Source organism: Nothobranchius furzeri, chromosome 12 (genome assembly GCF_043380555.1).
Source record: "Nothobranchius furzeri strain GRZ-AD chromosome 12, NfurGRZ-RIMD1, whole genome shotgun sequence".
NCBI lineage: Eukaryota > Metazoa > Chordata > Actinopteri > Cyprinodontiformes > Nothobranchiidae > Nothobranchius > Nothobranchius furzeri.
In genome coordinates this window covers 2,608,875-2,630,853 of record NC_091752.1, presented here as the reverse complement: position 1 = coordinate 2,630,853, position 21,979 = coordinate 2,608,875, and the positions used below count along the sequence as shown (strand labels likewise).

General features: G+C 44.0%; 1 protein-coding gene across 8 annotated transcripts in view; it reads left to right on the top strand.

Moving 5' to 3' along the window:
* Positions 1–6,311: 6,311 nt before the first annotated feature.
* Positions 6,312–21,979, top strand: part of sipa1l2 (signal induced proliferation associated 1 like 2) — a 90,081-nt gene continuing 74,413 nt past the window's right edge. For all 8 annotated transcript variants that reach the window (XM_015943944.3, XM_070542141.1, XM_070542143.1 and 5 more), the window contains exons 1-3: positions 6,312–7,829; positions 13,304–13,437; positions 14,608–14,796. In XM_015943944.3, coding sequence (XP_015799430.3) covers positions 6,314–7,829; positions 13,304–13,437; positions 14,608–14,796 — 1,839 coding nt within the window. In that variant the 5' untranslated portion in view covers positions 6,312–6,313. The remainder of the gene's footprint in view (positions 7,830–13,303; positions 13,438–14,607; positions 14,797–21,979) is intronic.

The window sequence follows — 21,979 nt, the reverse complement described above, 5'->3', positions numbered from 1 at the left end:
GGTAAAGACTACACAGTGTCTCTTTAAAATACTTAGCACTGTTGTGAGAGACTTCTTTGTGATTACAGTGAGAGTTGCAAGAGGTTCACAAGCTTATCACCGCTAAGTCAATCAATTAGCTAAAAGCATTACAGTGGGGGTGACATCACTCATGGACTTTGTGTGTTTTGCTCTGACGTGACACGCTTTTGATTAAAAAAAAAAGAGCGTTAATCTCATGCTGGTGGACAGAATGTGCTCACTTTTCTGACATCGCATTAATATCTGTGGGACCTTTAATCAGGCCACAATGTCAGAGGATTATTTTAAGTCCTGGCGAAAGCGCCGGGCGACTCCCCCTGGATGAACCAAGATGAAAGGCAGGCCATCTAACATCAGAGACATAAAATGAGTTCATTACTGTAATTAGGCCTTCCTGTCTGTCATGTCCTCCTTGTGCAGCGGGCCTAGCGTCTTAAACACCCTTAATGGCAACGCATTACTTCGGTAAGCAAAGGGCTGTTAGCAGCGCGCCATCTGTTGCTTCAAATGTGCAGACGGCCACAAAACAAGGGACAGAAAACAGCCTCCTCCTTCAGGTCATGCAGATGCAGACATTCTGCTGACCGGGTCATTTGTGTCTCTCTCCATTGGTCGGAGGACCTGGGGGCTGGACATGGAATGGGACACGGGACAACTGTGTTCATTAATCATTGTTTTATTTATTTATTTATGAGGGGGAGTCAGTCGTAAATAGAGGAAAGGAAAGGGAAGCATGGACCACCATGCTCACTGACCTATCTTGTCCCATCACTGGCATGAAATGACCCCGTTTTGACCCCGCAGCAACAGAAACGCAGGACTGTGTGCACACTGTCTAGTCTCTTTCTAAAACAAGAGTTTACTCTCAAGCTGGAAAGAGGCAAAACTCACATCACGGATGAAACTTGACATGTTTTAAGAAGAAGGCGGCGAGAAGTGTTGGGGCATTTTTAATAAAGGTACGATTCTAATTTGCAGGAAGTTATTAAATGTTTTCAGTGAACAGAAAAAATATTGTTTTGTGTTTTGTCCCCACATTTCCACAGTTTGCAACTTGGCCTTGTGACTCGATTAAAAAAAGACCAGCAGCTACTGCTCACCCTTCAACAGGAAGTTTTCCAACATCAAATAAAATAACTAAAAAGATAAAATGGTAAAATAAGTGGCCTTTATTTGTATAACGCCTTCTAGGGTTCCACAACCCCCAAGGCACTTCACAACACAGTCGGTCATTCACCCACGCACACACACATTCACACGCTGGTGATGATGAGCTACTGTATAGCCACAGCTGCCCTGGGGCGCACTGACGAAAGCAAGGCTGCCAAACACAGGCGCCACCGGTCCCTCCGTCCCTAATAGCTCTTAGTGTTTAATGAAACCAGCATTAACTGTTTCATGTTCCTCTGAGCTGAACTGCTGTTATCGTGCCATTCAGGTTTAATTGGCCACATTCAGCCTGTTGATGGTTAATCATAGCAAGTAGGGATGTAAGAAAATATCGATATGGCAATATATCGTGATATTTTTCCAGCTATATTATATCGATATTCAAAAACCCGTGTATCGGAAATATCGATATGGCAATATATCGTGATCTTTTTCCCAGCAATATTATATCGATATTCAAAAACCGTGTATCGGAAATATCGATATGGCAATGTATCGTGATAGTTTTTTTCCTGCGATTATTACATTGATATTCAAAAGCCGTGTATCTAATTCTTGAAATAATTTCCATGCAAACTTTTGTGTATTTTCTTTTCGTTTGGTGCAATTCAATCGCCACCCGCTAGTTGGCAGCAGTGTGCGACGGGTTTTGTTTCCACCATTGAAATGTAAATCCCTCCACCATGGTTCAGATACCTCATGTTAAACGTGTTACGTATCAGTTTGGACTGTTTATTGAACATTCTTACAATAAATTCAGTAAAAAAAAAGCTTGTAACATCTGACTGAATGTATCGCAATATATCGTGATATATCGTATCGTCTCCCCTGTATCGTGATATGTATCGTATCGCCAGAATTTCAAAAATACACATCCCTGATAGCAAGGCTTTATAATTTAGCACCAGTGCCTGCTTTGTTTTTTCCTGTAAAAGATGTAAGTTAGTCTACTGTCGAGTTGCAGATGAAGCAGAAGTCACCTGGATGCATGGATGTCTCTAGTCGTGGATTTTTGCGTTCCATCTTTTTTATGTGTCTGGTGAGTCGATGCAGAGGTCTGCTGGCAGTAAACACTACAGCTTCCATTTTGGATCCTTTCAAAATAAAACTCTCATGGAAACTAAACATTCATCTGTTTTTTTTTACCCAGTTTTGTGACCAGTTTGTGATTTTTATCTTGAGAGGCGCCATTTAAAACATTGTTTTCTTTCTTTGGGGAGTAATTGGGGCAAAAATAATCATGCATACATGTTTGTTTTCAGTCAGATTACATCTAGTCTCTTTCTCTGCTCTTTTGTTCCCAGCTATCCATAAAATCTCAGTTCAAGTGTCACTTTTGATAAACTACCTGCACAGGTGGCACACTTTTGCTGTTTCCAGTAAGTGTGTGTGTGTGTGTGTGTGTGTGTGTGTGTGTGTGTGTGTGTGTGTGTGTGTGTGTGTGTGTGTGTGTGTGTGTGTGTGTGTATAGAGTCAACAGTTGACATTTGCGATGAGGTCAGCAGACCGCTCTTGTCACTTCTGCTCCTCGTCACAAACCTGGACGGATGCTTGACTTGGGTTCTGGTTGACCGTGAAAATAAATAAACAAATCCTCACCCTGTTTCTGACAACAGAAGTGTGTATATTTGTTACTCCTGTTGTATGTGAACGCGCTTGTGTGCGTGCTTAAAGTTGAATCAGAAAAGCCGCGTTTATTTGAGGAATGACTGAAATATTTCATAACACAGCTGCTGTTTTTCAAGCTTAAACGCGATCTGTAACGGTGAGTTTCATTTGTAATGTTGTAGCCACTCATATTCATTATTTGTGCTGATATAAAGAATTTAATTCCCTCAGCAGTTTTCAGGGCTCTGCATTATCTCACATACTCTCTAATCCTCATATTAAGTGAAGCTAAATCCCTCAGATGTTCCCAGTTTGTTGTTAAATCTGTGTTCGCAGACATTCCCGCTCCGAGAATGGGATGAGGAAGACTGTTAATAAATTTTCAAACATGCATCTGAAAAGTCCCTATAACTATTTCATTCCTACATATTTGGGTCATGCATGCATTAACCTGTATTTCATCCCTGCAGACTGAAGCGGATGCTTCATTATTCAAGTGTTTCCAACTTATCCCATGTGTTCTTGGTCTAGTCTGGCTAGCAGCTGATCTCGATGTGGTCCATATTTTCATCCCAAAATAGTTCCTCCTCCTGCTTGATGATGATGATGAACAACGTAGAGAAATGTAAACAGTTGTTTGGGAGCTGAGGTTATAGCAGTAATGGCTCATGAACGGAGCTCGGGGAGAGACGTGAGACACCGGGATCCCTCGGTTATCCGTCATGTTCTCAGGAAAACCTTAGACACAGCGTAGCTTTAGCCGAGCTTCTTATCTTCACTGAAGCAAATACTGGAGCTTTAGTGCCATGTTCACTGTGATGTGATGGGATTACTTGATGGCTCATGGGGCTTTCGCATAAATGCAGCACTAGAAAAAAAATTTGGCTCTCATCAACCCAAAAGAACAAGAAAAAAGCATTTAGGTCAGTGGGGAGGACTCCCAGTCAGCCAGTGTTTTGCAGGGTAGTGTGCTGTGACGTGCCATGCTTCAGTGTTTAATGAGATGCTATGGTACACCTCACTTATGCAATCCCCGTAGATCTACGGGAACATGTTGCAAGATCAATTAAAGAAACCTGCTTGATTTCTACAAATTAGCAGTTTTTGTCTTGCCGTTTTGTTTCAGTTCGTGCTAAATGCTTTGTTTTCTTCTTTACCACACAGTCGGTGTCAGATTTTACCAACAAAACCAGTCTGTCTTGTGCTTTACTGCATAACAATCTGCACATAGCTGTTGTGCAGAGACATGACTTACTAATGGACAATAATGAATTCAGCATTAATCTTAATGATTGGACAGGCAAGAGGAACAAAACCGCTTTGTACTCTTTGACAAAACAGTGCCGCCAATTTGCCGCAAAGCCGAGCCGGCATCAGGGAGCTTTATGTTGTTTATTAGGGATGTAAGAAAATATCGATATGGCAATATATTGTGATATTGTTTCCTGCAATATTATATCGATATTCAAAAGCTGTGTATCGAATTTTGGGAAGAATTCACATGCAAACATTTGTGTATTTTCATTTCCTTTGGTGCAATTCAAACGCCGACTTCTAGTTGGCAGCAGTGTGCAGTGGGCTTTGTTTCCACTATTGGATTATTATGGTTCAGATACATCACGATAAACATGTTAAGTATCAGTTTGGGCAGTTAATTGAAATTTCCTACAATAAATTCAGTCTAAAAAAATTGCTGCTATTGTCTGGCTGAATGTATCGCGATATATCGTGGTATATTGTATCGTCTCCCCCGTATTGTGATGCATATCGTATTGCCAGAATTTCACCAATACACATCCCTATTGTTTATAACTGGCCAGACTGTGGCGGTAATGTGGCACAACCTGTACACAAAAGATTACACAAGGGCGGTATAAAGGGGCTATGGTGGCATGGACTCTGCGCTGCCACGGACTTCCGTTTATCTTCGACGTAACTTGCTTTTTATTGCGATCGAAGGCCCGCACGTTAAGTTTTTTTGACGAGCCGCTCCTACAGGTGTCTGTCCTCCACAGTCCCCGTGCAGTCTCTGGTGATCTGCTCTCCAGCTCTAACGGAGAGAAGACCGTGGAGCTCTACATCGGTCCAGTTTATCATCTCAGCTTGTCCTGTTTACAAAAGTGAAACTTACGGCACGTGTTTACTTTCATTTTCAATAGAGCTATCGGCCGAACCTTGGCAGTAGCTCTCCACATGATCATAGCAACTCCCTCTGTTGCGGCAAGAAGTAAGAAGCATTCGCAAGTCTGGCGTTGTGGCGATATCACTACCAAGCGTGGCGGCACGAATGCCGCAAAATTCACGCAACGCCATGCCGCCACGGCGCGTTCATAAGACACACCGTGGCGGCAGCAATATGCCGATTTCCCAGCATGGTGTGTCTTCTAAGATGGACTGAAGACAGTCAAACCAAAGTTTACGCCTCTCTGCCCTCAGATGTACAGCTTAATGCGTCAAACCACTGATACCAGGCTTTGGTCTGCTTAGTACCTCTGATTCACAACATTTCACTACACATAACATCTTCTTTAGCTATATTAGTGGGTAAACGGATCAGTAAGTGGGTTTTAGCCTGACTGTAATGATCCAGATTTCCTCAACGAGGGCCTCTTTTCTGCACGTTGGGAGTCTTTTAGACCTGATTTAGTGGTTGAACTGTCTTTTCGGTATGCCCTCTGGTTCTTAGAAGCCTGTTAACATCCCGTTCAGCTAAATCTGGTCTGTTGCTGCAGAGAAACATCAAAAACATGCAGGCTAGTGGCCTCAAAGACCAGGATTAGGTAACACAAGTATAGAGAATCTATTTCCTTCCAGCCAACTGTATCAGACAAATTCCTGGATTATAATCTACAAGCTCTGTGATTCTGTAAGGGGTTGGATCAGATAGTGGTACAAGCAAACATTTGTTTGAACATCTGCCTCTTGTTAATGTAATTTGCTTCACATCTGTTCACTGCTGGCTGGAAACTCTCAAGAAAAATATATTTCATCTTGTTTAAAACCCCATAAAGGAACCTTCTTCACACAAACCAACTAATTTACCATATTAGGGAATGTAATCTGCATTGCTCGTAAATGAAATATGCTGCATCATGAAAACTGGACACACGATAACGGTTTGAGTCATTTTTAGCTGCTAAACTGAATGTTCCGTTCCTGCGATAGGACTGTTTCTGTGTGTAAAATTAAAATGTTGCAGCATTTTAGAACTTTCTGCACACTAAGCAGTTTTTTTTCTTTCTGTATTGCAGATCCAGCTTGTCCAGCTGTCTTTCTGCACCGGTGGCATGCTGTGAGAAAGGACCGCTGCGCCTCAGTGCTCCTCGGACCCTTGTCCTTGACATCCAAATGGTGTTTGTCGATGGTGATGCCACCCGTCCTCTATGAGTTATGACGACGGGTGCTTGTTTGACTCCGGGAAAAGGATCCTTCTCCTCTTACAAGTGAGCAAGTCACATGATGTGATGAAGACACTTCCCGAAGGTCTGCTCTCCAACAAATCTGCCAGCAGGATATGAGTATTTTGAGCCCTGTGACAGATAACAAATCAACCCTTGTGGGAATTGTGGGCGGCTCAGAAGAATACTCCAGAGCCATGCAGTCAGAGGAGCTATTCAGCAGGAAACTCAAGGCCTTGAATGGAAACATGGGACCACCCGCCTCAAGCATTCCGGGGAAATCTGACGGTGCAGGTAAAACAAATGGTACTCCAGCCATGCCTAAAATGGGTGTTAGGGCAAGGGTGACCGAGTGGCCACCGAGGAAAGATGGATGGGATGGACGACCTTCGCCAAACTACCAGAGCGTGATACCGATCTTTCAGAATGGACAGCAGGAGCATACTGTGGAATTATTAGAGCAAGGGGAGGAAGTTTGTGTGGAAGTGGATTACACTGACAAATACTCTCTGAGTGACCTTCTCAGCCAATCCCCATTGAAGGGTCTCCACCCTATCCGTCAACGTAGCAACAGCGATGTCACCATAAGTGACATTGACTCTGAGGATATAATGGACCAGAATGCTGTCAATCCAAACACGGGAGCGTCTCTACACCGCGAGTATGGCAGCACATCATCCATCGACCGTCAGGGCCTTACTGGAGAGGGTTTCTTCACCATGCTAAGGGGATACAGGGTGGAGAGCCTGGACCATCGTAGCATTCCGCCTCTGGGTTTTCCAGAGTTGCTACGCTGTGAAGCCTCCTTGTCTCCAAGCTTGCAGACAGCAGCACAAATTGCCAGGGGTGAGATAGTCCACATTCCAGGCTATGACTACATAGATAGTTCTGTCCTCTACAGTCGGGAACGGGAAAAATCTTTTATGAGACGTCTTAAATCAGAGTCAACCGAAACGTCTCTGTTCAGGAAACTGAGGACCATTAAAAGCGAGAGTGATGCTTTGAGACTCTCTTTAGAGGACGACCGCCGGCCACTTAGCTTTCAGAAATGTTTTGCTCACTATGACGTCCAGAGTGTGCTTTTTAACATCAGCGAAGCAGTCGCAAGCAGAGCTAACCTGAGCCAGAGAAAGAATACCACCACTGGGGCTTCAGCTGCCTCAGCTGGAATAGGGCCTGGGACCAGCGGACTACCTGGAGTGGGACCTGGGGGCCTGTCTGGATCTGGGGCAGATGTTGGAGCACCATGTTGCAACAGTGGAAATCCTTCCATGTTTGAGTCTCCGCTTGGAAGCAGAGAAGACTTGAACCCGAAGGAGAACCTGGACGCAGATGATGGGGATGGAAAGAGCAACAACATGGTCTTGAGCTGTTCGCACTTTCGTAACGAGATCGGTGGTGAGGGCGAGAGGAAGATCTCCCTCTCCAGAGTCAACAGCACCAACTACAGTGGCATATCGGAGAGCTGCTCCTTTGAGTCATCTCTTAGTTCCCACTGCACCAACGCAGGAGTCTCTGTACTGGAGGTGCCTCGGGAAAATCAGCCTATCCACAGGGAGAAGGTCAAACGCTACATCATTGAGCACATTGATCTTGGAGCATACTACTACCACAAATACTTCTACGGGAGAGGTAGGTGACACTAGTGATGAACGTGTCGTTTTTGAGCTTACAGTAATCCCTTGTTTATCGCGGTAGATGCGTTCCAGACCTGGCCGCGATAGGTGAAAATCCGCGAAGTAGGGACTCCCAGCATGCCCCTCGCGGGGATTCCCTCCACGTCGCACCTACGTCACAAACCGCGGCTATAAACGGAAGTCGCCTTTCCAGCTCACCACTCAGTCATCATTTCTTCAGATTCATGAGTTTCCAACCTACCGATCAATCCAATGAACTATCAGCTCATAGTAAGTTATCTTACTTACTTCTGGAAAGCCCAGCATTTCCGTGTCACTTCGTTGACGATCCAACGCTCGGGGGTTTCCTAGATCAGCCGGCGTTTCACCGACGCTATCACTTCCGCGTCCGTGAAACCACGCTCCCTTTTGAATTATCGTATGATCACATTCTCTTTTTGTGGGTAAAACTCAAGAAAAAAAAATTTTTTTTACTTGTTTTTTTTAGTTTTATTACAAAAAGTGCATTTTATGATGGAATTGATGAAAAAAAACAAGAATTTCTTGATATTTCGCATAGAAAAATACCGCGAATCTGTGAAAAATACCGCAAATCTGCGAATTCCCCCTGAAAAATGCTCCAAAGAAAAAATCCGCGAATCCGCGATGAACGAACCGCGAAGTAGCGAGGGATTACTGTACATACGTAGATTATAGTAGATTTGGGTGGCTCTCTGAGGATCCTTAACCTTTTCTTCAGGTCTAATTAATTTGATTGAGGCGTGACTCCATGCAATATCCTTTGAGCAGAATTTCCACTTGTAGTGTCACATATCTTTGTGACCCAGTCATTTATGTCAAACCACATCATTTAAATATCCAGAGCAATAGCAAGGGCCTGCGTTGGCTACAGAGGTTTTTGTTACGCTTCCATAAGCGAGGAGTGGTTGTGTCCTCCCCGAGGTTTCAGCAACGCCTTCTGCAACAGAACTGCAATCAGTCATGTGCAAAGAGAGAGGTGAATGAGAGGGCGTGCTGCAGCTGTTCCCCGTGGGGACTACTGGGGTGTGAAGGCTCCTCGAATGAAGCTTTAGGGTCAGCAGAACTACGCCAAGGTCCTCGTTCTCCTCATTAAAACACCTATGTAGCTGACACTGAGAATACCACGGTGACCCAGACCCATCACCACCTTACACGTATCTGTTTTACTCGCTGTCGGTGCTTACTGCTCTCAGCAGATTGAATTACCCACCAGAAGACAGCTGCTTTACCTTTCACGCCCGTCCGCCTGACGCTCTGGTGCTCAGACTGGCGTGTTTTAATGTACCTTTGATCTCACTCTTGTGTGCAATCACAGGAACATCTTTCTTCACTCGGTGCTCATCCTAAAACACGTGTAGCTGTTTAAACTCTGTTTTCCGGGGCAACGAATGCAACACATCATTTTACCTTTTTGTTGGTTTTAAATAAATTATAGGTTTCCATAAAACAGACTTCTCGCAAATTAAATGAAAATTGCTCTTGCTCTATTTCCATGAGGTGCTTCATTGAATAGACAAGCTTGTCATCGCCTGCACGTGCATGCAAACACGACCGTGTGTCAACACTTTATGGTGAGCTTTATCAGCCTTAGATGAACTTTGATCTTATGGGTCCTTAAAAAATCTTAAAAAGTCTTAAATTTGCTTTTCTAAATTTAAGGCCTTAAAAATCCTTAAAAATTACAAATAATCCTTAAATACGGTTTCCAAAGGTCTTAAATTACCAAAGACCCAATGAACAAGAATTTCTAGTTAGTCTTCAGCATTTTCTGTGTACGATGTTGGCGTTAGCGGAACCGTACACATTCAGTTGGTTGTGAAAGGGGGCTATTTTTAGATGAGCACATTAGCTGGTTAAGCTAGCGGGAGCTTGCGCCATGGGGAAGTGCAAGTTTAATGGTAACTGGATGGCTAATCCCACGTTCGTGACGTGGTTAGCACCGGTTCCAGGCAATAGCTGGAAATTATAGATTAAATTTAATTAAAAAAATAGCTTAAATTTGGTCAAAGTGGCCTTAAAAAAGGTCTTAAAAAGTCTTAAATGTGGCTCCCTTAAACCTGCAGATACCATGTCAGCTCCAGCAGCCATTCTCCTAAAAGGCTTTGTTTTTTTTTTTTTTTTCATTAGCCCCTGCCGAAAACTGATTGCATACTTGGATTTTCACAGAAATCAGCAGTAAAGCGTGATATTAAAACCTGTATGTATTGTTTAGGGTCCGGAAATGAAACCCCTGGACTGCATTGCCTGACTAATCCATTTTGCAGCCTTTTCCAAACTGAGACGAGCACCAGTGACATGTTTTAAAACTCTCCAAACATGATTTGAACTTTCTCTTTGATCCAGTTTATCTGACTACCCAAGCATCCTTCAGTTAAAACAGCTTTGCCTCTCTGCAGTTCATTTTTTATGCATGCAGATTCTTGTCAAGACCTGTGACACGGACGGTGACGGAAACAAACTTTTTTACACGCTTACGGGCCACACAGCAGAATGCAAAATTTACACTTCAGCTGCACCGTCTGCGAACGTCAGCACCACAGGCTCCGACCGAGGCTTTTGTTTGGTTGTCTGTTGAATCCGGGTCTACCTCCTCCGCTTTAGCCTGGATTAGAGAATGTTTGATTAAGACGCTGTGCCGAGTGTGCGAAGCTCCACTTAGACGTATACGGCACAACCTACACAGGTTGACATTCGCAGCTAAATGTTTAAATTGCGGCTCTTAACTGAAAACTAGATTTTGGAGTTTGTAGAGGTTGTTAAATGAATGAGGTTTGACGCTTGCCAGTGTTTACATAACCTGTCGTTAAATTAATGGATGTTCAGCGCGTAATCTTTTGAGGCCTGATTCGTAATTTAGATTTTTTTTTTTTTTTTTTTTTTACAAATTTTACATAAAAAATTGCTTGGCAAGTTCATCTAATAATCCAGTCCATCAGCTATACCTGCTTAATCTAGTCCAGGGTCAAGGGAGGGCTGAGCTGCTCTAGCTGCCTGTGACCGAGAGGCGCGTTGCCCTCTGGACATGCCATCTGTATTCCACAGAACCCCTGTAGTGAGGCGTGGACACGTGCAGAACTACGGCCAGTTTGATCTGTGGGAGCTGTGGAGCGGAGTAGGTAGATCCAGTGGATAATGATCTGGGGTTAGAGCTAAAAAGCAATCTCGTAATCAGTCTTTCCGATGCGAGTGATGAGACCTGTCACACAACAACTGGTTGTTGGCTCGTCGGCGTTGGGTATTACACTTGCCTCCCCTTTTACTGGATAACCCCAAAGGTCAAAGTTCAATACAGAGAGTATCGATCGGTTGTTACATCAACACACATCGTTTCCTGTCCTGTTCCCCTTATAAATAAAAGCATCTGTACAATATACACATAAATGGTAATGATAAATGACCCGCACTTGTATAGCGCCTCTCAGAGTAAGGACTCCAAAGCGCTTTACACTACAGTGCATCATTCATCCATTCACACACACATTCATACACTGGTGGTGATGAGCTACAATGTAGCCACAGCTGCCCTGGGGCGCACTGACGGAGGCGAGGCTGCCGAGCACAGGCGCCACCGGTCCCTCCGACCACCACCAGCAGGCAACGTGGGTTAAGTGTCTTGCCCAAGGACACAACAGCAGAATTCTCTGTCCAGAGCCGGGATCGAACCTGCAACCTTCCGATTACTGGACAACCCGCTCAGCCTGCTGAGCTTCTGCTGCCCCAAGTACACATAAACAGTGCATCAGAGCACAAAACTCAACAGGAACAAATGGACCTCTAGAAGTGCACAAATTCATGAAGAAAGGCACGTTTTTCTGCAAAAAGCTACATTAAGCTATGAGGTTAAAAGCCACAACCCACTTCAACCCTGTGCCACCCACATTTCAGAATCCAGAGTTATGACCACCATTAGGGCAGAAAAACCCTTAAAAACAAAAGAGACCATCTGTGGGCTGTGTGGTTTGTACATACCATGTATCCGCTTTGTCCTGGGCTTGGATGCAGCAAGGAAACCTCAACAGGTCTTTTAAAAAGGAAGAAAAGTCCGTCTACAATTATTCATTTGTGCGTTTGTCAGAATGATTAATGCACTGCTTCAGAAACATGACATACTTTAACCAAATGTACTATTAAAGATACAAATCCATAATTAATGCCAAAAATACAGAACAGGTTCTGTATCGTTATTGGCATTTCAAAAGGCGTAGAGCAGAGGTGTCAAACTCCGGTCCTCGAGGGCCGGTATCCTGCATATTTTTGTTCTTTCCCTGTTCCAACACAGTTGATTACCTGTGCAGCAGCTCATCAGGCTCTCAAGAAGCCTGTTAATCACCTGCTGAATGAAATTAGGTGTTTTGAAACAGGGAGAACACTAAAACATGTGGGATAGCGGTCCTCGAGGACCGGAGTTTGACACCTGTGGCGTAGAGGTTTGTGTGAAGGATCTGGGTCATTTCAGTCCAAACTTTCAGGTCTGTCTTAATTTTTAACATTTTATATACATGTGAGTGTAAAAATGAGTCTTTTTAGCAGTTACTCTGCAGCCCTAATACTATCTATAACGAGTGGTGTGGTTTAGTCTGTGCAATGTAGCAAGTCCATTACACAGGCTTGCACTTGGGTCTGCACTGGACATCGGCCTCCTCAGTATCACTTTTTCTCCGGAGCGCATGAGGGATATCCTGACAAGTGCCCTCGGCGCCACAGTCAGTGATGTAAACAAGCATCCTGCTGATGGATCTGGCTGACTGGCAAACATTCCTTCATTTTTAGCCCATTTTAAAGTCTTTTTGCAGTAAAGTTGCTCTGAGTTTCATGAATGAAGAACATGAAAGCGGTCTTTTAACCCAGTTGCCTGAATTAGCCACAGAAAGAAAATGGACGGAGAACCGCTCTGGTCAGAAAAAACCACATAGGTCTATGCCACACTCACCCACCTGGCCTTGTGACTGCAGAAGGTTGTTGGTTCGGTGCTGTGAGGAGAAAGCAGAGCACATCTCAACTAGTAGAAGCTAACCATTAGCATTAGCAGCACCACAACGTGGCGGAACATGTTCAGGCTTCTGTTATTTTTGGGGATAAAACATAAAGATTCCACTTTTTACCTAAGAAAGACAAGTGAACAGTAGCAGCGGAAGAGTAATGTTGCTGTTGGCCAATCAGAGGCGATACATTTGCATATCATGAATATTAATGTATAATTCTCATAATCCTGTCATTTTCCTCTGCTTCCGCTCCTCCGACAAACGTTTACTTCCTGAAACAAGAGCGTGAGAGCTTTTTTCCACAGACAACGACTCAAATTCATACAAGAGCTAATTCGTTGAAACAATCATTACGACTTTTATTGATGTTTTTGTGTGTAAAATGAAAGACTCAATAAAAATACAGGTTATAATAAAAGCGTTAGTGAAAATCCAGAAATGCATCTCTTTCCTGTTTTACCTGCAGAGCACCAAAACTATTTTGGGGTAGATGACAATCTGGGACCTGTGGCAGTGAGCATCCGCAGAGAGAGGCTGGACGATGGAAAGGAGAAAGACGGGATGCAGTTCAACTATCGGGTCACCTTCAGAACCAGTCAGGTAACTACAAACTCTTTTCACAGCTTGTTCAAAGTGAACCGAGCGGATCTGTGTGAGAGAGAAAAGCATGCACGACCAAAGAATCAAAGATGCCGCCACACCGTCGCTCATCATCAGCATTAGCTTGATGCATGTCGGTTTAAGGTTTTTTCCCTTTTTACCAGCAAGAGCATAGATAATTCATATTTCCCGTATTGCGTTCAGTATTTTAAGGCCATTCGGCTCAAGGCTCACCCAAGCAGTCTTAGTAAATGTGCTTTGAGCACCCTACCGTGTCCACCCGTTCAAGCCAGTCATGCAAACGCTGAAGCTGTCTATCAGAGTTGGTGTGATCGCCCTCACTTTCTCTTTGTCTCACACACCCAGGTGCATGCACACATTTACACACACAACACTATTAATCCCCCGCCCCTCCAAACAAAAAAAAAAAGGGGGGGGGAAACTGAGACTCATAGTCCGAGTTTCCCTGGTGTTCTGAGAGCTTTCCTTGATTGATGCTGGTTGGGTCTCGTACACTGAATAATTCAGACACAACAGATGCGTCAGGAAGGGAAATGCCATTGATATCCAGCGCCATTCTTGGTTTGAAGCACCACTCCCACGATGCACAGCATATCTGGGTCACTGTCGCCATGCGAGTCGCACACAGACAGTGTTTTAACTTCCCAACCGCTGGGGCGTCTGTTTGTGTTAATTCCCATCACTTAGCCTCAGTGCCCTCTCTAGTCTCTCCGTCCCGTTGCCTCTTTCACTCTCTATCTTCCTCACTAAGTCTGTTAAGTAATCTACTTTTCAGAAAGCCTCTGTCAGATGGCCATTGGCTGCGGACACTTGTGTCCGCCGGCTGTGTGGATGGAAACGGGATTTATGGGTGTAAACATGCCTTTGATGCTCCAAACATCAGCCTGGGTTGATGGAGTACAAAGTTGTAGAGCTTTTATCTTGTTTCTCGTGGGACATTAATGGGTTCATTAGTGAAAAGAACACTTAACCTGTGGTGTTCAGTTAGCTTGTGTTAATTATTTAATGCTTGAGCTCCTAATGCAGGCTAGAAGTGTCGTAATGGAGCAGTTTGCCTAAAAATACAGCAGCACATGTAGGAGTATATCCAGACCTGTGGTGTAACACTATGACTGTATATGACACCATGTAATGACTCTTTCCTATCAGCTGACCACCCTCCGTGGAGCCATCCTGGAGGATGCAATTCCATCAACAGCAAGGCATGGAACTACCCGTGGCCTGCCGCTGAAGGAGGTGCTGGAGTATGTCATCCCAGAGCTCAACATCCAGTGTCTGAGACAAGCCATCAACTCTCCCAAAGTCCCAGAGCAGCTCCTCAAACTGGATGAGCAAGGGGTGAGTAAGCCATGACCTGTTCTAGTCCGGTTCTTGAGTCAAAATCATAACAGCAGTCATTTTAAGATGAGCACATTGATCCTACTTGCTTAACTGTTTCTGTTCTTAGTTTCACATCGTTTGTCACTGAGAAAACAGGGAATGCTTGTTCGTTTTGAGTTACGTTCAGGCACTCAGAGCTGCATTTGCATGCTGAACGTGAATGCTCTCCAACCCCTGTAGCTCCCATTAGCCACAGAAAGAAATATAATCGGGTTAGAGTGAGCCAGGCTCTTTTTAAATCAGTAATCATGGCATTGCCCACCTTGGGTTGCGACCATGAAAAGCCGTGTTGATTTAGCGACCAGGAGAGCACATCTTGGCTAGTAGAAGCTAACCATTAGCAATAGCAACTCCACAGCATGGAACACGCTTGGGCCATTCTTAATTGTGGAGTTTAAACGTCGATGTTGCATTTTTTTTTACCCAAGAAAGAAGGGCGAATGAAAGCAGCGGAGGAGTTGTGATGCTGTTAGCCAATCAGAGGAGAGATGTTTGCATATCATGAATATGGGACGACTGTGGCAGAGGAGATAAGTGTCCGTCTCACAACTGGAGGGTTGTGGGATCGCTTCCCAATCAGTCTGTCTCTGTTGTTGTGTCCTTGAGCAAGACTCTTAACCCACTGCCTGCAGGTGGTGGTCGGAAGGACTGGTGGTGCTAGTGTTGGGCAGCCTTGGTTCTGTTGTCAGTGCGCCCCAGGGCAGCTGTGGCTACAACGTAGCTAATTGCTACCAGCGTATGAATGTGTGTGCATGGGTGAAGGACTGTTTGTGTTGGGAAATGTGTTTCGGGTTTTAGAACCGGTAAGGTGCTATCCACTTACAGGCCATTTACCATTAATGAACAAAACTTGTAATCCGGTCATTTTCTGCCCCACCCCCTTCTTCTAGTCCTTTTGGCTGGAGTGAAAAGTGTAGACCTCGCTGTGCTGCTCTGGTGAACTCCAGAGCACTCATGAACAAATGCTTTTCTTACGCGGAAAGCTTCCATGCCTGTGTTCAAAAAACGACGTTATCACCTTTTACCTCTGATCGGACCATCTTGCTTTATTTCCATTGGAGTAAAACTGGTAATGGTGACGGGGGCTCTCTTCATCCACCATCATGTATCTTTAAGGCCTTTAATTTCTCATTTATTGAAACTTCAAAGTGCTGAAAGGCTTAGCCAGTGGTCAATTACTTGTTCTACTATTAAAAAAGAGGGCTGACTAGCTGAATCCGTTCATTAGCATTTGCACATCCTACCAGTTGACAAAGGGGAGAAGCTTCCTATGAATATTAAGACTTAGTTACACACAAGCAATGGAGTAGGGCTGAACGATTAATTGCATATGCAATTAAATTGTGACGTGACAAAAGGAGATTTTCTAATCGCAAAGGTTTGACTGGCAGCGAGTGGTTAGCACAGTGCTAATATACATTGAAAACCCCATAGGGATGCTAATGCTAATATCGCCAAATAGATTCTTACAAATTACGAATGAGGAACGTGCCAAATTTTTACCTTTGGAGTCTAATAAAAAGTAAAAACTGCCATTAATCAAATAAGTACAGACAGATATTTTAGTAAAGCTAGAAAACTGTACCTAGACTCCACTGAGTTTTGGCTAGCAGCCGGTGTTGCAAAGCCCTGCACTGAAGCCCTAGGCCCTCGGGTCGGCTCGGCCCGACGGCCGGGCTTCGGGCCAACGACTGTGCAATTACCTCGGACACGGGCCGGGACAGGCGCCTTTATTTTTAATCGAATTCATTAAAAAAATTTGAAACACTTAAACCAGGGGTCGGCAACCTGTTCCCATCAAAGAGCCATTATTACCCGTTTCCCACAGTAAAGAAAACACTGGGAGCCACAGCAGCTGCGGCATTGTGGGCGGGGCCTACCCTCAGACAGCAGAGAGCTGCTCACAACAGGTGATAGCAGCCAGTACCAGTCGCTCGTGTACGTCAAAGCTATCTTTCATAAGACGATAATCAATAAAATGATTTATATAAAGTGGATCCAGAAGCTGTGTCCCGTCTCTGCTACAATATTTTGATATTTTTCACCCTGTTGGTGGTTTTACTGAGCAGGTGCCACTTTTGTCATACGTTTCTTTTTAAAACATGTTTAGACTGTTCAGAATACAAATCCAGGCTCTGTCACGTTTGATTGTTGTAATTAAACTTTGTAGGTGGGGAAGGTCAGAAAAGGATCCGATCATTTTGTTTTTCCCTCATTTACAGTGACGGAGACAACGGCGCGGTGCGCCTGGCTCTGGTGTTAATCAAGTTAAATTATATCTCTTTGCAACTATTTTCACAAGAAAACAGAGCAGTTAAAAGCAGGGCTTGTGTTGACCGGATAGTTCCCGTATTTGACCGTTTATTTTGACGGAGAAAGAATAGAAAGAATTACCCTGACGCATGCAGACGAACTGACATTTTATTCTACGCAAATCGCAGATGTAGCTAAATCACTCAAGAAAAGATTCCCATCTGCACATCTGAGCTGGACACCGCTCAGCGCAGCTCGCTGTCAGCGTGTACTACATAAGGTCCACAGCGAGCTGAAGATGTGGAGAGGGGCTTGGAGCGCGTCGCAGAACCAGAGCGCATGCGGGAAGATTCCTCCGACTGAATTCATTCAGAGGAATCTTCCCGCTGATCTGAATCTGATGCGGCTCTCTGTGCTTGTAAAATAATTAATGGATATTTAAATAAAAAGCTTTATATTTTACTGGATTAATTTCATATCTGTAAGTCAATTCTATGTAAAGATTGTCTGCATAAACCTGAACAGGTCCAACCTGGTCTTACTGTGAGACCGGGTTGACGCGTCACGCTTGTGCGTAATCATATCGGCGCTTTCTGAGCTGAAGAGGATGTGAGATTCTGGGATTCTCCTCAGACGGCTCCTGGATGCGTCGCCACATTGGAGACAGGAACAAGCACTATTCAGCCAAAGTTTCATAATCAGGGAACATTTTCTAAGTGACAAGTCTCTCTGACCGACAGGGTTTGGAAAACACTCGCTTCAGTGGGAGGAATCTTCCCGCATGCGCTCTGGTTCTGCGACACGCTCCAAGCCCCTCTCCACATCTTCAGCTCACTGTGGACCTTATGTAGTACACGCTGACAGCGAGCTGCGCTGAGCAGTGTCCAGCTCAGATGTTCAGATGGGAATCTTTTCTTGGGTGATTTAGCTACATCTGCGATTTGCGTAGAATAAAATGTCAGTTCGTCTGCATGCGTCGGGGTAATTCTTTCTATTCTTTCTCCGTCAAAATAAACGGTCAAATACGGGAACTATCCGTTCAACACAAGCCCTGCTTTCAACTGTTCTGTTTTCTTGTGAAAATTGTTGGAAAGAGATGTAATTTAACTTGATTAACACCAGAGCCAGTGCGCCGTCATCTCCGTGATAGTAAACGAGGGAAAAACAAATTGATCGGATCCTGCACGTCTTTTAACACATTGGTCAGGATTGACGCACTTTGTTTTCATTTAGTTGGTTAAAAAAAAGTGGGGCTTGGGCTCGGGTCGGGCCAGAGAATCCTGAAAACCTTTTCGGGCCGGGTCGGGCTGGGGCTCCACCCCCTCGGGCCGGGCCGGACACGGGCTCAGATTTTAGGCCCGTGCAGGACTCTATGCAAACTGTTTTTGACTGAAAGTAGCTGAAGTTCCCCCCAAAAGTCGCTAGATGTCGCCAGATGGCGTCACGTGCTAATTTACATATCGATGACGTCATCACGCCACATTGGCGTTCATTTTCCCCATAGCATCTAGTACATATATATATATATATATATATATATATATATATATATATATATATATATATAATGTATAGGACTAAAAGGGAGGAAAATAACAAAGACTATGTTATGTGTTAAAGTTATTAATTAGTATGATTAAAATGGCTCAAGTTGCTTTGATATGTACAATAAATTCCAAAACTACCAATAAAGTGGCATTAAAACAGATATGGTGTGGTGATCCAAACAGTTCTGTTGTAGGATATAACTCAGACCTCCTGCTCTCCTCATTCTCACAGACATTTTCCTAAAGAGCTGTTTTTTTTACACCTCATAGTTTCTCAACTTCTCTGTTGTGTGTTCTCTCCATCGTGATAATAACGGCGCACCGAGCAAAAGGGAGCGGGTGTCTCATGGTATAACCATCCCTGTGTCACTGAAGGAAATTCAGATGAGCCACAGAGCTGCGTTTGTAAACGGGACGGTAGTTGAAACTCCCGATGACTTTATTTGCCAAATGCAGAAAAAACCAAAGTGTCTGACGGCTGCAGAACCAGAGATGGCAGGTTGACGCCCGCGCCGTCTCTAGTAGAAGCGTGAGCCGGCAGCAGCAGCAGACGTAAATCGGCGGTCTCCAGCTCTGCAGCTGTACCTTTGTCTTCGGCGAATCGGCCCGGCCGAAAACGGTTTATGATTGGTCAGTCCTCGTGCACATGTGCAGATTATCGTTCTCTTTTCCTTTCTTTGTTGCTAATCTGTAGGGGCGACCTACAAGAAAGTTCTACAGAAAGTAGCAACGGGTCCTGAGAAATGTCGCTAGGTTTGTCGCTAGGCGCTATTTGGAAAAAAAGTCGTTCAGGGAGTTCAAAAAGTCGCTAGGAACAGCGACAAAGTCGCTGAGTTGGCAACACTGCTAGCAGCTGTGAACGTAACTGAACTACGGAAGCTCTGCATGGACAAGACGTCAAAAACTCTCAACACAAAAGACTTCAATAAACGGGACACACTTCTTTCCTGCAAGTACAATTTCACAGTTGATGCTAGCACCTATTCTCCTTCAAGGGATGTGCTCCTGGCTGCAAAGCATTGCACCTTCAAATACAAGATGTCGTCTTTACTTGTGAGTGTTCATGTATGTGTAGACAAATAAACTTGTTGATAAATGTAGATACATAAACTTGTTTATATTCAGTACAAGTTACATAGATCTGTTTTTTTGCTTCCGTTAGTTGAAAAATGAGAAAAGCCTCTTGAGAAAATAATTGTGAATTAAATCGCAATATTATTATTTTCCAAAATCGTTCAGCCCTACGATGAAGGGCCGTCTTTTTAAACAAACTCGTTTCAAGGAAGTTTTCAGACTTTAATCTCTAATTATGATGAAGGGGTTCAGTAAACAAGAGTCTTGAAGCGACACCTGCTTTAAAGCTCCTCGTGCTTTCAGAATGAAAGCATCCCGCCAGACACACGTTTTTGACTGAGACTGAAACTGACACCGAGAGTTCTTTCAGAGGAATTCAGGCTAATTGGGACTTCTGTGGTCTTCTTTAAATCAACCATCCAGTGGGAGCTGGGTTTTATATTTAGACTTGGTGTTTTGTACACTGCTGGTTTAAACATTAATGTTGTTCTTGCTCTGCAAATGTTTTATGTGCCAAGCACTTCCTTAATAGCTGCTGTTTGAACCGAGCTGGACGTGGACCAAGCCTCTGACGTGCTTATGCGAGGAAGCCAACGCTGCACAGTGAGAGATGCATATGCAGTGATTACGCTTGGCTCTTTCCCCCTCTGTTTGGGTGAATGATTTGCTTCTACAAGGTGTAAAAAGCCTAATCTTTTTTGTGTTTACTTGCTAAACTTAGGAGACGCTAGTCTCTTCTTTCATGCTTGAGTGCGCCCGTGTGTGAACCTGAACAATGGCCACGTGAGGGAGAGAGTCACGGAGCGAGGCGGCGCTGTCTTTACGGCTGGTATTGTTGCTCAGAACTAGCTTTGTGGTCTCTGCCGTAGTAAAACTGGATGTAAAACGAGAAAGGAACATATGGATCACATCGTGCATAAGGACAGCGGAAATTATTCTGCACAGTTGGACTGGAAAATATTATCCTGAGATGCAACTTTCATTAGACTTGAAGCCAAATATTAGAAAGATGAACTTTTTCTTGTTCATTTCCTCTAATTAAACGTGTTCTAAAATCACCTGCTAGTGTATTTCTTGTACATTTACCTGCATGTATGCTTATCTGATCATTATAACAGCCACATCAGCAAGATAAGTAACAGTTTAATAATCTTTTCCTCTCAAAAATAACTGTTTAATTTTAAGTGACCCACAAAGATGATCATATCCATGACGCAGAGAGTAATCGACCTCCTGCTGGGGCTGTGACTGCCATGCCAACAGAACTGCCTCTCATAGACAGTTTGCAAATGGAACATTTATTTTATTGAGACCATGATTTGTTTTTGTGATGATGCTTTTCATGAACTTGAACATTTTATTAAAGGGACTTTACGGAGTTTAGAATTTTTATGCTCGCGATTGCCCCCTCAGGCCAAAAGCGTAACGGCAGCTTCAATAGTAGGCTCATGCACGAGGCGTGCATGCTGTACGTGCACACTCCTTAACGAAAATAACAGCTGAGACAGTCCCATGTGAGTGTGTGTGTGTGTGTGTGTGTGTGTGTGTGTGTGTGTGTGTGTGTGTGTGTGTGTGTGTGTGTGTGTGTGTGTGGCCCGGAGGATAGAGGACAGGAGAACATGCAGCTAATTAATTAAATAATGTGGTTCTGTAGCTTTCTCTTCAGCACAGCGACAAAGGTTTATGATGGGTCAGTCCTCCTGCATGCTCAGATCATTCCCTTCCCTTGCTTGAAAAATTGTTCCAAAATGAAAGTTGAACCCACATCTTTTTTATCTGTGAATTCAATGCCGTTCGGCGAGTCTCAAATAAAAATTTGGGCGTCTTACTGTAAAAAAAATACCATTAATGTAAAAAAGAAACTCTAAATAAACTATGTTCACACCCAGAATCAAACCCAGGTCTTCTGCACGAAAGTCTGACGTCTTACTAGGTGAGCTAAAGCGCCAGTGACGTCTTTTGTATCTGTAGCATTTATACCCTTGATGGCAGCTGAAACAACGTTCAAAGAACGGTTCGGAGTGAAAATGGCTATTTTGTTGCTAATTAGCAGGAAATATCTAGAAGAAAGTTCTACAGAAAGTAGCTAAGGGTCCTCAGAAATGTAGCTAGCTTTGTCACTAGGCGTTAGGAACAGCGACAAAGTGGCACTGCCTCTCTCTCTGCTGCTAAAGCTACGGATAGCAAATGCTACGGGCGATGCCTGAGCGTGAACGCGCATGAAGCAGCCTGCTCGACCCGAGCATCTCTCTTTTTCTGTGATTTTA